Source organism: Pinus tabuliformis, chromosome 8, assembly GCF_031772625.1.
Source record: "Pinus tabuliformis cultivar Carrire ecotype Pingquan chromosome 8, CPIR1, whole genome shotgun sequence".
Classification (NCBI taxonomy): Eukaryota; Viridiplantae; Streptophyta; class Pinopsida; order Pinales; family Pinaceae; genus Pinus; species Pinus tabuliformis.
This window is the reverse complement of record NC_142294.1, coordinates 1,726,918,476-1,726,935,608: the sequence shown is the minus strand read 5'-3', so window position 1 is coordinate 1,726,935,608 and position 17,133 is coordinate 1,726,918,476. Positions and strand designations below refer to the sequence as shown.

Genomic DNA, 17,133 nt, shown 5'->3' with positions numbered 1-17,133 from the left:
CAGGTATTCCTCTATAGATTTCTTATGTAAATTTATTAAAATGAAATGTTCGCTATAAGTTATAAGGATTAGGATGTACATGGTAAAATGTTCTTCGTTTAAAAGTCTTGTGAGAAAGTAAATTATTGCGTCTTATTGCATCTAAATTCTAGAGAAATAGATCGGTTAGAAGACCCTAGGATAGGGCTCTTACAGTTACGATTATGATCACATATATGAAAACAGGGGTAGAAAGGTAGGACTGTTAGATTTTCCACGTGTTAGATGTATGGACATGCTGATCTTAGTGTCTCAGACTTAGAACGAGATAAAATTTACCAATCGAAAGCTCTTGACAAGTAGAAGATGATGGACACCTTAGAAGTGGGATTTAAAGCGATTAAAAGAAAGAAAAAATTTGATATCTCATTTCCTTACTCAAGCATTATGGACTAGGTATGTTACATATATGGCCAAAGACTAAATCAGAAACAAAGCTCCCATATCAAATGTGACAGCCGAATTTGGTTCACCAATTAGACATCCAAAATATTTAGATTATAAATATATCCATTTAAGATAAATAAATAATATATAAATGTATGAGTAAAAATGATATATAATATTATAAATGAAAACCCTGATGTAAATATGAGGTGAAAGTTCCCTTTTGTTTAAGCTCACATATTTTTATTATTTATATTATTTTATATTTATGTCCATGCATAGTTATTTAAGTATTCTTAAATTTCGCAATGAATTGAAATTTCATCAAAATCATACAAACTTTAAATAAAAAGTATTTTCAAAATCACAACTATGAGTATTAAATTAATAATTTCCATCATTAAAATAAAACCTTTTCATCCCGGATTTACAAAAAAATAAATTACAAACTATCCACAAATCCTACAATGTTATTTTCCAGAGGCTCAATTATAACCTTTCCTTGCAACAAAATGAATAAATAAAAAATATTAATTATTTTGAGATTAATATACCGATGCCAATTTAATTTCTTCAAAAAATATCTTTAAAAAGCAAGTTGTTTGTATAAAAAAAAACATGAAGAATGGATAAAATATCGAAGGATACATAACATCAAGATACATAATCACAAAATGCAACATTAAATACCAATAACCTCTCATGTATTCAATCAAATATGCACATGTATCCTTGTGTTATAGCATTTTAATCCCAAATTTAAATTTCCTTATGATGGATACATTTAAGAAGGAAAAATAGCATCATTGAAAAAACGTTTGTGACAAAGGTATCTTAAAATGTAAAATAGTAATTAACCTTAGTTTGTGTGGAAGACACCTTGGGAACCAATAGCATGTGGTTTCCATCATTTTACATCATGGATACTCAGTCATATGACTCATTTTCTTAATTGGGGATTTTGTTCCACATTAATACTCCATTTCTCCACTTCTTCCTCTTGGAACCAATAATTTCTTTCTCACAAACAAACAAACTTTATTCATGAAAACAACATAAATGAACAAACAATTCCATGGCTTCCAAATACCATAGTGACGTTATATGATATCAATCATGATAACATTTATGATGATTTTTTTATGGGAATAAAAAACATATACTTTCTTCATATGACTAAGGTTTATTGAGGATGTCATACACTTGCACAAGAGTGCAAAGACAGTCGCATTGTCACTACAAATTACATATCCAAAGAAGCATTAAGTTATCACTTCAATTGTGCTTCAAGGAAGATTAATTATAAAAAATAATAAAAAAATAAAAAAATAAAAAATAAAAATAAAAATCATTGTTAAAGATAGCAACAAGAAAAACCTAATTTAATTTGTCCTTGAATTAAATTAGGAATTAAATTGTAATTCTACTCTCATAGCAACCTGTAACAATTAACTAAGTTAATTTGACTTAGTTGTCTCGATAAATTTGAGTTGGAAGTAACTAGAGTCATGTAGAGTGATCCCTAAATTTTAGGGGCCCAGGTTGAGTTATTATTGAGTTGTAATTATTTAATTCGGTTTAACTAAGTTAAATTTAGTTAAACTAGTTCTAATTGTTGGAGGAACTAGTGTGTGGTCAAGTGAATTAAATTGGATTTAATTCACATGCAGTGATCAATTAGATAACTGATAATTCACTCAAAAATAACTCATGCATGTCAGTTCAGAGGAAGACCCCGTTGAGATTAGAGTTCAGGGACAGTGTACTATCAGTTGTAAAATCATCTAAATTAAATCGGTGATGCATGCAATCAGAGGAAGGCCTATGGATGGATTGTGTAGTTATTAGTGAGGACTTTCCCAATTAAATATGGTCTAATTCCAAAGGGAATAGCGCAAGGAAGTAGGGGATTGGAAGGCAACAAATATGGCTAAGTATTGGCTTGAGCTAGTTTGTGAAGCAGTGAGATAGATTTCACTTGTGCAAAGATTGTTCGGGTTGAACAAGCATTGTATTTTCTTCTCAGCTTTCTAGTTAATGTAATATACATATAGCAGAGATTTTTAGTTGAGGCTTTCCCCGGAAAATTATTGTGTTATGTGTGATTGAAATTCTTCCTTTTCTGCTTCATGATTTCATCGATTAATTTTTGTTTCTACTGATGAGTAGAGTAGATTCAAGTCAATTTTTTTAGCATATTACAATTTGCAGTTTGAATCTACAAGGAATTTCTACATGGTATCAGAGCTTAAATCACTATAGAAGAGGATAATACAAGTTTGTTGTGCAAGTGAAATCGAATTTGTAGTTTCATACTTCAGATTCAGCAAGATGTCGTTCTATGATTTGAGACTTAAGTATGCCCTTGAGGGTAGCTCGAATTACATAGCTTGGAAGGACAGGATGGAGGTAGTGTTGGAAGACAACAGACTGAAGGAATTCATAGATCATAATATCCCGAAGCCTCTAACATCTGATGCTAAAGGTCTGGAAGAATGGATAAAGTGTGTGGCAAAGGCGAGAAGGATTATCCTAGAAGGAATTTGAGATCATATTGTCTCGAATCTCCATGATAAGGAAACTCCATTTGCAATGTGGAAGGAATTGACGGGCTTGTTTCAAAATAGAAGTGACCACAGGAAGCTGGAACTGAAGGACAAACTCAAAAAGATCAAGATGGAGAAGGGCGACTCAATTCCGAAGTACTTAACCAAGTTCACCCAATGTCGGGATGAGCTTGGAAGTATCAAGTTTACTATTGCAGAAGACGATCTGGTGAGCCTAACAATTCTAGGACTTCCCAAGAGTTGGCACAACTACTAGGACTTAGTTAATGGGAGGGAGAAGCTACCAGAGTGGGAGCGATTGTGGTCTGACTTGGTACAAGAAGAGATTCGACAGAACACTAGAGATGGATCCTCATCCAAGAATGATGATGAGGAGAATTGTGCCTTAGCTAGAATGGCAAAGAAAGGGAAGAGGAAGTCATCCCATTCCAAATCAGATTCTAGTCAAGGTAGTAAGAAGAAGGACGTGTCAAAAATTAAATGTTTTCACTGTCAGGAGCTGGGACACTATGATATAAAGTGTCCACACAAGAAGGTCGGTAAGAATCCCTTAGGAGGAGTGGCAGGTGAAGCTCTTGCTTCACAATTTGAATTGGATTTCACTCGCATCGCTTGCATGGTGTCATCAGTGATGGGTAGTGTGTGGTACCTAGATAGTGGAGCCTCATTCCATAAGTCCAATAATAAAGAGCTCTTCAGTAACTTGGAGGAGAAGGACCTCTAGATGCACATCGAGATGGGAGATGATGGGAGGTATAGCGCGACCAACATCGGTATTGTTACCTTTCAGAGGGAGTCTGGTTCTCCCCACATATTGAGAGATGTCATGTATGTTCCAGGTTTGAAGAAGAACTTGGTTTTTGTTGCCATGTTGGAGGATCATGGCTATGATGTGATATTTAGCAAGGGAAAGGCTTTACTTCGTAACATAGCCACGAGACAGGTGAAGAGGATCGGGGTTTGAGTGAAGAACCTCTACAATTTAGAGGTAGAAGATTGCGTTGCTTTGAGCACTAAAGCAGAGAAGGTGCAGAGTTGAGACATCGGTGAGTTGTGGCATAGAAGATTTGGTCAATTGCACCACGGAGCCTTGAAGATCATGCAACAAATTTCTACAGGACTTCCCAAGGGTACACTAGAACAGAGAGACACATGCAAAGGGTGTACATTAGGGAAGTACACCAAAGCTTCCTTTCATGACAAAGATAGTCAAGTGTAAGCAATTCTTGATCGAGTTCACTCAGATGTGTGTGGACCGTTCTCAACGGCATCCACGGCTAAGCACAAGTATTATGTAATATTTGTTGATGATTTTACTTGTAAGTGTTGGATTTTTTTCATATAGAAGAAAGATCGGGCGTTTACTAAATTTTGTGAATTTAAAGCACTTGTCGAGAAAGACACTGGAAGGAAATTTAAAGCTCTCAGAAGCGATAACGGTGGAGAATATGTGTCGAATGAATTTAAGAACTTTTGTGCATCAGAAGGCATTCAATGAGAGTTGATAGCAGCTCATAACCCACAACAAAATGGGATGGATGAAAGGAAGAACATAAGTATTGTGGGAGCGGCACGAGTGATGTTACATGATCATAGCCTATTGTTGCATTTGTAGGTTGAAGCATGCAACAGTTGTTTATTTGCAGAACAAAATCCCTCATGAATTCTTGGGATGAGTACAACAGAAGAAGCTTTTTCAGGTAAGAAACTAGATGTGGCACACTTCAGGATCTTCGCTTCATCAGTCTACTGTCATGTTACCAAGGATGCATGGAAAAATATAGATCCAACAACTGAGTTGGGCATATTTTTGGGGTTCATTGATACACCTTACAACTATCGGGTGTACCTACCATCCAACAGGATGATAGTGGTTCGTAGAGATGTGAACTTCGATGAAGAGAATTCCATGAGATGTTCCCTTGAGAGGGAGCTTCAATTACATGAAAATTAGGAGCTTCAATTACATGAAATTAGGAGCTTTTAACTCCAAAGGAGGAACCTCAAGATGATGTGGAGCAGCCACATATAGAGGAGCAGAGAGTGGAAACACCCACTCATGTAGAGACTTCCATAGATGCGAGAAAGTGCACCAGAGAGGTTGACATATTATTGCATGATGATAAATAGAATGTGGGAGTACCCACATCACAACACATGCAAAGGAGGTCACCAGAGAGGTACACTGGCTACATGGCTCTGATGAGAAAGAGTGTAGAGATTGAGCCATCCTCATTCGCAGAAGCAATATAGCAACCAATGTGGGTTGATGCCATGGTTGAGGAGTATGACTCCATTATTGGAAACAATGATTGGGAGGTGGTCCCAAGACGATCAGACAAGTCAGTGGTGAGTTCCAGATGGCTTTACAAGGTAAAGTAAGCAACAGATGGGAGTGTGGAGAAGCACAAGGCTGGATTTGTGGCCAGAGGGTTCTCTAAGGTGGAGGAAATTGATTATGATGATACCTTTGCTCCTGTAGCAAGGTACTCATCAATCAGATCTATTCTAGCACTGTCAGCACAGATGGGATGGAAGATACATCAAATGGATGTAAATACATCATTCCTCAATGGCATGATTGAGGAAGAGGTGTATTTTTTAGCAGTCAGAAGGATTTGAGACCTTCAACAGAGAGTCGCATGTGTGCAGACTCAAGCGAGAATTGTATGGACTGAAACAAGCACCATGTGCTTGGTACACTAGGATTGATGGTTATTTCACCATGTTGGGCTTCACCAAAAGTGGTCTAACCTTTACCATATTGTGGTTGAACGTAAATTGTTGATAATAGTAATTATATATTGATGATTTGATTCTGACAGGTGATGAGAAGTTGATCAAATCTTGTAAAGAGGAACTTGTAAGAGAGTTCAAGATAAAGGACTTGGGGTTGATGCATTACTTTCTTGGTATGGAAGTATGGCAAGGAGATGAGGAATTGTTTGTCTCTCAAGGCAAGTATGCCAACGAGATACTAAAGAAGTTCCACATGGAGAGAAACAAACCCATGGAGACTCCTCTAGCTGGTAACTGGAGGAAGGAGGATGCTACTTCAGGTGAAGTAGCGGAGGCTATTATTTATAGACAACTTGTGGGTTCACTTATGTATTTGGTGAACACATGACCAAACATGTGTTTTGCAGTTAACTAGCTTATTCAAGCCATGGTTAAGCCAACCAAACTGTATTGGAAGGTAGTTAAACATGTGTTGAGATACCTCAGAGGAACCACTCAATTTGGTCTTTGGTACAAACGGACAGAGGGAGTGAAGCTTCAAGGATTCACAGATGCAGATTGGGTAGGGAGTCCATCCGACAGGAAGAACACAACAGTGGGAATCTTCAGTATTGGGTCAGTGGTAATTTCTTGGTACAGCAGGAAGCAGAGATCAGTTGCACTCAATTCAACAAAATCAGAGTACATGGCTGCTAGTCAAGCAACTTGTGAGGCTATCTGGATGAGGAAGATCCTTGTTGGGTTGTTTGGTCAGCAGATGGATCCAATAGTGATTTATTGTGACAATCAGAGTTGTATCAAACTCTATGAGAATCCAGTTTTTCATGATCGGTCCAAGCATATTGACATCCGATATCACCATCTACGAGATTGTGTGCAAAGGAGAATCATGTTGCTAGAATACATTCCTACAGAGGAGTAGAATGCAGATATTTTGACAAAGGCATTGTCAAGATGCAAATTCGAGTTTCAGAAAGGCGGGATCGGGGTAGAAAATAATCCCTTTCTTGTTGAGAGGGAGTGTTAAAAATAGCAACAAGAAAATCCTAATTTAATTTGTCCTTGAATTAAATTAGGAATTAAATTGTAATTTTATTCTCATGGCAACTTGTAATAATTAACTAAGTTAAGTTGACTTATTTGGCTCAGTAAATTCAAGTTTGAAGTCTATCTAGAGTCATGTAGAGTGACCCCTAAATTTCAGGGCCCAGGTTGAGTTATTATTAAGTTGTAATTATTTAATTCAGTTTAACTGAGTTAAATTCAATTAAATTAATTCTAATTGTTAGAGGAACTAGTGAGTGGTCAAGTGAATTAAAATGGATTTAATTCACATGCAGTGATCAATTAGATAACTGATAATTCACTCAAAAATAACTCATGCATGTTAGTTTAGAGGAAGACCTAGATGAGATTAGAGTTCAGGAACAATGTACTATCAGTTGTAAAATCATCTAAATTAAACCGGTGATGCATGCAATCAGAGGAAGGCCTATGGATGGATTGCGTAGTTATTAGTGAGGAATTTCCAAATTAAATATGGTCTAATTCCCAAGGGAATAGCGCAAGGAAGTAGGGGCTTGGCAGGGAACAAATATGGCTAAGTATTGGCTTGAGCTAGTTTGTGAAGCAGTGAGATAGATTGCACTTGTGCAAAGATTGTTCGGGTTGAACAAACATTGTATTTTCTTCTCAGATCTTCTGGTTAATGAAATATACATATAGCAGCGGTTTTAGCTGAGGATTTCCCCAAAAAATTATTGTGTTATGTATGATTGAAATTCTTCTTTTTCTGCTTCATGATTTCATCGATCAATTTTTGTTTCCGCTAATGAGTAGAGTAGATTCAAGTCAATCGTTTTAGCATATTAAAATCTACAATTTGAATCTACAAGGAATTTCTACAATCGTTACATGCTTAATCAATAATAATTTGTAATTTAAAATAAATCAAAACAATAAATAGATTTTTAATAATACTTATTGAAAGTATACAAGTTCATTCACCTCTCAACATAATGAAAAAAACATGAACTTCGAATACAACCTCTTCCTAAATTGTTGCAATATTCCTATGATTTATGAAAAATTAACCATTCTTATATGTTAGAATATCAAGAAGTACAAATTCCAAATTGTTCTTTTCTTTTAAAAAACTAAACGATACTCAGCCATAAAATTTTGTATATATTCAAAATACCCATTTGAAGGAAACATGGGCACTTCCCCTCATTTTGAGGAATGTTTTTAGGGTAAACTTTGTTGATTTACAAACAATGCAACAACTATTTGTTGCATATCTAATTGAGGATTTGAACTTGGGTTGTCAGACTCAAATATCTACCTCCACCAATCAAGGTAATTGCCCTTGACATGCTAGAGCCATAATATGAAAATACAGAAATTAAATTAATTGGTATCAACTTTTATGGGATTCTCAAGACATGTCATTTTCTTATAGCTCTCTAAAAGTCATGTTATATAAACTTTAGCACTTTGAATTTTCCTAGTAAAGTTTCCAACAGGTTAGAAAGCAAATGCTAATTTCATCCTCTTAACAATTTACCCTTGGTCCAAATAGAGAATTTTAGTGTATTCAACCATGCTTTTAAAGCCCTTTTTGTTTAATTGTTACATTGTAAACATATATTCATTAATTTGCCTTAATAAAACATGTACCAATATTATAGTGAGTGATCAATTGGTTAGGAAAAGAAGATGGTATGAGGATTGTATAAGTTGGAATTGTTTTAATTTGGTTGGGGTGAGGATGTCATAGATTGTTCCCCAAAAATTTCATGTGTGTATTGATTCTCTTTGTTCGTAGGAGGATTCACACACAACCTTCTATGCATGTATCAATTATCTAATCGTCACTTTGTACATATCATAAAAGGCCATCCAACCTCAGCCACATAAGAGAAACCAATAATACTATGGCATAAATATATCCTTCCCAAACTTGTTAGTAAAGTCAAACAAATATTTAGTTTTATATGTGAGGTAAACACTACTAGATTTTTAATTAATTCTTGTTGTCATATTTTGTCTACAAGAAATTTAAGTTGGATTTTGAACACAATTGTGACCACAAAAAATGAATTCTAATAATAACCACGTGCAATCCCTACTCCAATAAGTACATTTGCAGGCATCTTATAGCAAATTAGAAAAATAGTGTTTACAAAAAAGCCTTGAGAAAGTTATTTGTTGTACAGTTCACTTTCTAATAATTATTGAGAAAGTTATTTGCTGTCAAGTTCACCTTCTAGTAATTCATCGTTGATGTGACTAGTCCTCATTCAATATGGGTGCACTTGTTTTTAAAGCGTCTACATTCTTGTTGAGATAGCTACTTCATCACAATTTCCCTTTTAATTTTACATGTAAGTGCATGCTTTCATATATGATATCTATCAACAAAGAGTTGCCTAAGTTTTTAAAACCTACCTTGATAGTCTAATTTATCAAAAAAGCATTTTTATGTTTGCAGATGTTATGCTCATTTAAGTATAGAATATGAAAAGATTGCATTATGCACAAACTCGTTTGTGAAAGAAACGCTATCACAGAATTTATTTAGTGCAATAATATAGGGCATTGATGACGGAAGGTAGATCAATGTATAAGATAGGAAAATATAACATTATGCACAAACTCATTTGCCAAAAATATTATTAAAATATTTTTGGAGTTTTATTGAAATATTATTAATCCAACATTGATGATAATAGGCTATTGCATGAAAGATTTTACTAAAAAAATCAGAAAATTGAATATATTAAATCCTATTTCCAATTAATGATAGCCAAGGAAATTTTTTCATTTGTAAGGATCCAAATAAAGAAAATAGCGTACATTTAAAATGGATAGCTCACATTGGAGTTTTTTACATGTCAAATATTTTTAAATGTTTGATCAAGCTCCTCTTTGAGACATAATTCGGAGGTGAAACTAGAACTTTTACTTCTTATCTTGCTACATAATTTTATATCATCAACCTGGCTTGATGTTGGACTGAACAATTAATGCTTTTTGCTCAATTTTGGAATATATCCACCAGAATTGCATTATTATTTTTGCTGGTGCAATTCCTGATTTGTGTCATTTTATGTTGCATTATTTTATTTGTTGGTGCAATTCCTGATTTGTGTCATTTTATGTTGCATTCGTGGCCCATAACATTGTACTATCCTCTCCTCTCTGGCTTTCTCTCATTCTGAATCTCTGTGTGGATCATAGCATTAACCAGGTTGCAAATTTGACAATTTCATGGGACACTTAAATTAGAGTATCTTTAGACTTAACAATTGAATCTGCTGGAGGAAATTGTCCAGAACAATCTTCTACATCAGAAGGTAGTCAACAGCTTCTGGTGTTGAAAATGTAGGTATAGATTCATGGTGTTCCACTTCAAGAACAAAAGTGGCCTTTTACTTTTTTGCAAAGTTGACAGAGTCTACAGATTTAAATGTGATTGAGGTGCCTTATCCAGGGCATTGATTGACTAATCAACAGGTAATTTCTTGCTGAGAGTTGTAACCGGAGTTGCCATGAATTTGACGGGCATTATAAAGCTCTTTATAATGGTCGAATTCCCCAACTTGTGTAGGTAAGACTGGATGAAACTCATTGTAACTTTATCAAAAAAATTCTTTAACCATGGCATGTAAGTGTAGATACCAAAATATGATAGAAACAACCAAAATCTGATAGAAAATATAGGGTCTTTTATGTTGTTCAAACAATTATTTTGACTATAAAATATTTTCCACACAACAGATCTTCCTGTCGTTCATGTCGCCTTATTCTTGAAGGACGCTTACCTTTAGTTCTAGCAGATGCGATACTGCAGCCTGACATTTCACATTAAACAAACACAAAATTTCATATTTTTGTCCCAGATAATATTATAAATAAATAAAGTTACACTATTTCTGAGATCCCTAAGCTATTGGAGCCAAAGTTCCCCGAGCCACACCACTGAGGGCTGAAAAGGCAATAACTTGGGATTGCAAATCATAACTCTGGTGCAATATGCAATAGATGAATTCCACAGTTCTCACTTCCAGCAGAGACTATTATTAACAGCATGACACATTTACAACTACTGACAACAGCAAATTTCAGTATTCTAGTCAGAATGGAAGCTTAGACGTAGCACTTCAATTAAGCCATGCAGAGGAACTTAAACTAATTGATCTTAACAGCCTGTGAGAAGTAGATCCAATGTGTGGTTTCCGTTTAAGCATTAGGTACTGCCATTCGAGCTTCATATGTGCAAGCAACTGATTAGGAAGTGACCCTAGTCCAAAAAATTTAGGAATATAGCAGAAGAAGCAGAGAGTTTCTAAATTAGAGGATGGTTAAACCAACAGCTCATGCCACAGCCACAAAGTACAGTCTGCATACAGTAAGATTCAGCAGACCTCTCTGGATAAGGTCTGATCTCATGCTGTTGTTGTAGATTAATTTACCACATAGCCTCTGAAATACATAGTGTTCATACAGTCAGACGACGTTCAATGTGATAACATCAATCCCAGTGAGGCAAGTTCCCATGTTAAGTTTTAAGACAACCAGATGCCATGTTGCCAGGTCACTGCACGTATGGTCTTATGTCCTATTATAGCGAGTCTGGATAAACTAATTATATGACATCATGAAAAGTTGTCAAATTCTCAAACAACCTCTAGCACCAATATGAAAGGATCACTGCAGACTGTTAAAGTTTGTCACATGGTACAAAATTACGGAATGCAGTTGACAGCTAATTTAATCGACTGTTTTATTGTACCTTAAAGTTTTAAACTTCCCATAAGCAATTCAGCAATAGCAACTCAATAACCACTAGAGCAAACCATGAGTAAACCCTACATCAATTCACACCCATAACAGTGCTTCATAGTATTTATCTCAACGCTGGTAAGTTCTATACTAGTAGGTGCTATTACAGTAAGTCCATCTATTTTACCTAAATTAGAAATTGTGACTATTGCAAGCAAATACTAACATTAATTTCCATAAAACAATTGCTCAAGAGCACTTCAGACAGACCATTCAGCTAATGTAAACTGCAGCAAAGTCAGATACATTGTATAGTATTTGAAAGCCTTAACAACTTTGCCATCACTAACAGCATATCAGATGAATTTGTAACTCACCGTTGTTATTATTTGCAAGGTCCACTTTATCAATGTGAAATGACAACTCACAAACCATTTTAGCAAACCAATTCTAGATTATATATGTGAGCACTGCCATTGTTATTTACCTGGGGCACTACACCCGTTGCAAGTACACACCAACTGGTAGGCGAAACCCATTTCCAGACTGAACAACTAGTGCATCTAATAAAGATGTGTCACCCACGTGACTAAACACTAAATCAGATGTGTTTTCATATTTAACACATAGTGCAACTTTCTGGAAATTTCACTTGGATGATTTCATCAACACAGCCACCAAACCTGTTTCAGATTGCCTGCCTAGCCTATAATTACCAAAGTTACCCCTGCACTTCATAAATTGCAATTTACTCCAAATTACTAAATCTTGCTAGGTGCATTTCAGCAATATCATCACAGAGGCTGTTATTTGTGGCTGAATATGTCACAGCACCAATATCAAACTTTTTTGAAGTTGTCATGAAATATTCCATTGGCTTTTTCGGGTGTGCAGTCCTTGCATAGTGCATCCATGATGGTGGCATGTGCAATCATATTAGGGACAAGACCGCTATCTTTCATCTGTTTGAATAATTTTATTGCCTCCTTCAGATTACCCACTTTGCAGAGTCCATTGATCAATGCGGTGTATGTGACAACATCAGGGCTCTGACCTTGGCGTTGCATCTCATAGAAGATCTGTTGAGCTTCGTCTGTCCTATTATGCTTGCAAAGCCAATGTATTAATGTATGATACGTAACTAGGTCAGGCTTGCAGCCTTTCTCTGGCATCTCTCGAAGAAGTTCCCCTGCCTTCTCCAGATTACCCACTCTGCAAAATCCATTTATAAGTGTACTGTATGTGATTTCATTAGGTGGATTGCCTATTTTCACCATAACATCTAATAACCCGAGAGCTTCCTGAAGCTTTCCTTCTTTGCCAAGACCATCAATAACAGTGTTGTATGTGATAACATCTGGATTGCACCCTTTGTTTAGCATCTCATGAAGCACTCTGGTGACCTCCTGCCATTTCCTTTCCTTACATAAACCATTGATAAGTGCATTGTATGTGACAAGGTTAGGGCAAATGTTTCTGCTAAACATTTTATAGAAAAGCTTCTTTGCCTCATCCAACTTGCCTTTATTACATAAACTATCAATAAGCACATTGTATGTTACAACATCATGGCATATGTTTCTCTCTTTCAGAGAAGAGCTTCCTTGCCTTATCCAACTTGCCTTCCTTACATAAACCATCAATAAGCACACTGTATGTTACAACATCAGGGCATATGTTTCTCTCAGACATTTCATAGAAGAGCTCCCGCGCCTCATCCAACTTGCCTTCTTTACATAAACCATTAATAAGTATACTGTATGTAATAATATTGGGGCATATGTTCCTCCCTGACATTTCAGAGAAGAACTTCATCGCCTCGTCCAACTTGTCTTCCTTACATAAACCATCAATAAGCACATTGCATGTGACAGCATCAGGGCATATGTTTCTCTCAGACATTTCATAGAAGAGCTCCCACGCCTCATCCAACTTGCCTTCTTTACATAAACCATTAATAAGTATACTGTATGTAATAACATTGGGATTACAACCCTCTTTTATCATCAGATACAATAGTTTCTTGACTTCTTGGAGCTTACTTTCTTTGCATAGCCGATCCATGAACGAGTTAAATGTGGATGTGTCAGGCTCATGGCCCTTTTGCAGCATAACAGCTAACAACCCGAACGCTTCGTGGGATTTACCGGTCTTGCAGAGCCCGCATATTAGGGTATTATAAGTAAAAATATCAGGAACTTGTCGTTTGATAATCATTTGGTTGAAAAGCTTGACAGATTCCTCGATTCTGAATTTCCTGCAAAGCCCTTTGATGAGGGTATTGAAGGTTACAACATCTGCAACATACCCATGTTCTCCCATTCCTTCAAACACTTTCAATGCATAATCCATTTTACCTGTTTCACAATGACAATTGATGATAATGTTCAAAGTTATGAGATCTGGAATAATGTCGCCTTCAATCATAAGTTTGTAAACAGAGAACACTGACTCATGTTGATTCAGTCGAAGTAGGCTACTTAACAAGACATTGCAGGTGATTAGAGAGGGGATGGATGTAGATTTAGGTGAAAGCAGGTGCTTGAAGGTGTCCAGTGCCTCTTGAAGTCTGTTGGTGCGACAGAGTGTCTTAATGCGCGTGTCTGCAGAGGCGCTCAAAGTGCGGAAGGAAAGTCGATGAATGGAGATGTTGTTGCAGAGGGAGAGCATTGCGTTCCTCGTGCTAGTGGTCCCCATGTTGAGCGAGCAGAGAACCCAAAAATCTGAGAGAATAGAAATGTGTTTGTGTGACAGCAGCCTTTTTCTGTGAGTTGAGAGCAGGGGACATGCCTGTGTGGAAAGAAAATTGAAATTTTCTGTATCGAGGAATAAAACAAATGGGTAAAACAAAAATTATATTGGAAAAAGAAATTGTAAATTAAAATTAAATCGACTGTGGAGAAATTGGAAAGGAGTCAGCCGCTGCACGATGAGCGGGAATGTACGGTGGAACACCCAAAAACAAATAGGCACCGTTCCGTGAAGGACTGTTTAATTGTACCTTTAAAGTTCCCATAAGCAATTCGGCATTAGCAACTCAACCACTAGAGAAAACCATGAGTAGACCCTCCATCAATTCACACCCATAACAGAGCTTCATAGTATTTATATCAACGCTGGTAAGTTCTATACTAGTAGGTGCTATTACAGTAAGTTCATCTATTTTACCTAAATTAGAAATTGTGACTATTGAAAGCAAATGCTAACACTAAAATCAATAAAACAAATCCTCAAGACCATTTCAGACAGACCATTCAGCTAATGTAAACTGCGGCAAAGGCAGATACATTGTATAGTATTTGAAAGCCTTAACAACCTTGCCATCACTAACAGCATATCAGATGAATCTGCAACTCACCGCTGTTATTATTTGCAAGGTCCACTTTATCAATGTCAAATGACAACTCACTAACCATTTTAGCAAACCAATTCTAGGTTATATATGTGAGCACTGTCAATGTTATTTACCTGGGGCACTACACCCATTGCAAGTACACACCAACTGCTAGGCCAAACCCATTTCAGACTGAACAACTAGTCCATTTAATAAAGATGTATCACTCACTAAGCACTAAATTAGATGTGTTTTTATTTAACACATAGTGCACTTTTCTAGAAATTTGATGATTCCATCAACACAGCCACCAAGCCTGTTTTAGATTGCCTGCTTAGAATATAATTACCAAAATTACCACTGCACTTCATCAATTGCAATTTACTCCCTATTACTAAATCTTGCCAGGGGCATTTCAGCAATATCGTCACAGACGCTGTTATTTGTGGCTGAATATGTCACAGCACCAATATCAAACTTTTTTGAAGATGTCATGAAATATTCTATTGGGATTTTTCGAGTGTGCAGTCCTTGCATAAGATAAGATAATTATATTTATGTCCAACTAATGACCACAAAGTAGGTCAAAGAGACTGTTGAGTACAATGATGTCCATAAAATGTGGAAAAACCAAACGGTCTTCTGTAAAAACAATACAATGGATGAATATAAAAGGTACAATGCAGGAACATAAAAGATACAATGTATGGAATGCCCTGACAGAGAAGATCCAGGGGCTAATGGGTCCGAGAGGATCAGACCCATCTCTCTCCTAACATGAAACCACTGAATAACACTGAAAAAAAAAATCCACAAAATTTACTGGCCCAGTGGGAGGTGGGTGGGGACTGTCCACTAACTCATGGATGCTCATTGTGCATCCATTATAGTGGCATGTGCAATCATATCAGGGACAAGACGGACCTCTATCTTTCATCTGTTTGTATAATTTTATTGCCTCCTTCAGATTACCCACTTTGCAGAGTCCATTCATCAATGCGGTGTATGTGACAACATCAGGGCTCTGACCTTGGCGTTGCATCTCATAGAAGATCTGTTGAGCTTCGTTGGTCCTATTATGCTTGCAAAGCCAGTGTATTAATGTACGATACGTAACTAAGTTAGGCCTGCAGCCTTTCTCTGGCATCTCACGAAGAAGTTCCCCTGCCTTCTCCGGATTACTCGCTCTGCAAAATCCATTTATAAGTGTACTGTATGTTATTTGATCAGGTGGAATGCTTATTTTCACCATAACATCTAATAACCTGAGAGCTTCCTGAAGCTTGTCTTCTTTGCCAAGACCATCAATAACAGTGTTGTATGTGATAACATCTGGATTGCACCCTTTGTTTAGCATCTCATGAAGCACTCTGGTGGCCTCTTGCCATTGCCTTTCCATACATAAACCATCGATAAGTGCATTGTATGTGACCACATCAGGGGATATGTTTTTCTTGGACGTTTCAGAGAAGAGCTTCCTTGCCTCATCCAACTTATGTTGTTTACATAAACCATCAATAGGTATATTGTATGTAATAACATTCGGATTACACCCCTCTTTTATCATCAGATACAGTAGTTTGTTGACTTCTTGGAGCTTACTTTCTTTGCATAGCCGATCCATGAGCCTGTTAAATGTGAATGTGTCAGGCTCATGGCCATTTTGCAGCATAACAGCTAACAACCCGAATGCCTCGTGGGATTTCCCGGCCTTGCAGAGCCCATCTATTAGGGTATTATATGTAACATGACTAGGCTTTTGTTGTTTGGGTTTCATTTGGTTGAAAACCTTGATAGCGTCCTCCACTCTGAACTTCCTGCAAAGCCCTTTGATGAGGGTATTGAAGGTTACGACATTTGGAACATACCCATGTGCTTCCATTCCTTCAAACACTTTGAACGCATAATCCATTCTACCTGTTTGACAGTGACAATTGATGATAATGTTCAAAGTTATCATAAGCCTATAAACAGACAATGCAGATTCATGTTGATTCCGTCGAAGCAGGCTACTTAACAAGAGACTGCAGGTGATGAGAGTGGGGGTGGATTTTGATTTAGGTGAAAGCAAGTGCTTCAAGGTATCCAGTGTCTCTTGAAGTTTGTTGGTGTGACAGAGTGTTTTAATGCGCGTGTCTGCAATGGCACTCAAAGTGCGGAAGGAAAGATGATGAATGGAGGTGTTATTGTTGCAGAGGGAGACCACTGTGTTCCTCGTTGTAGTGGCGGCCATGTTGTGTGAGCAGAAATGTGTGTGAGACAACAACTCCTTCAAACCAT

The 17,133-nt window shown here is 36.7% G+C and overlaps 2 protein-coding genes across 2 annotated transcripts; both read right to left on the bottom strand.

Annotated features, from left to right (window-relative positions):
• Positions 1–12,048: 12,048 nt before the first annotated feature.
• On the bottom strand, positions 12,049–13,006 carry LOC149242992 (uncharacterized). Its single transcript, XM_089371092.1, has one exon. The coding sequence runs from the start codon at positions 13,004–13,006 to the stop codon at positions 12,359–12,361; it is 648 nt and encodes a 215-aa protein (XP_089227218.1). The 3' UTR covers positions 12,049–12,358.
• On the bottom strand, positions 12,994–16,765 carry LOC149242991 (uncharacterized). Its single transcript, XM_089371091.1, has 3 exons — positions 15,769–16,765; positions 15,249–15,302; positions 12,994–14,335 (listed from the first exon to the last, which is right to left on the bottom strand). Exons 1-3 carry the CDS (start codon positions 16,763–16,765, stop codon positions 13,086–13,088), a joined length of 2,301 nt encoding a protein of 766 aa, XP_089227217.1. The 3' UTR covers positions 12,994–13,085.
• Between the last annotated feature and the right edge of the window lie 368 nt (positions 16,766–17,133).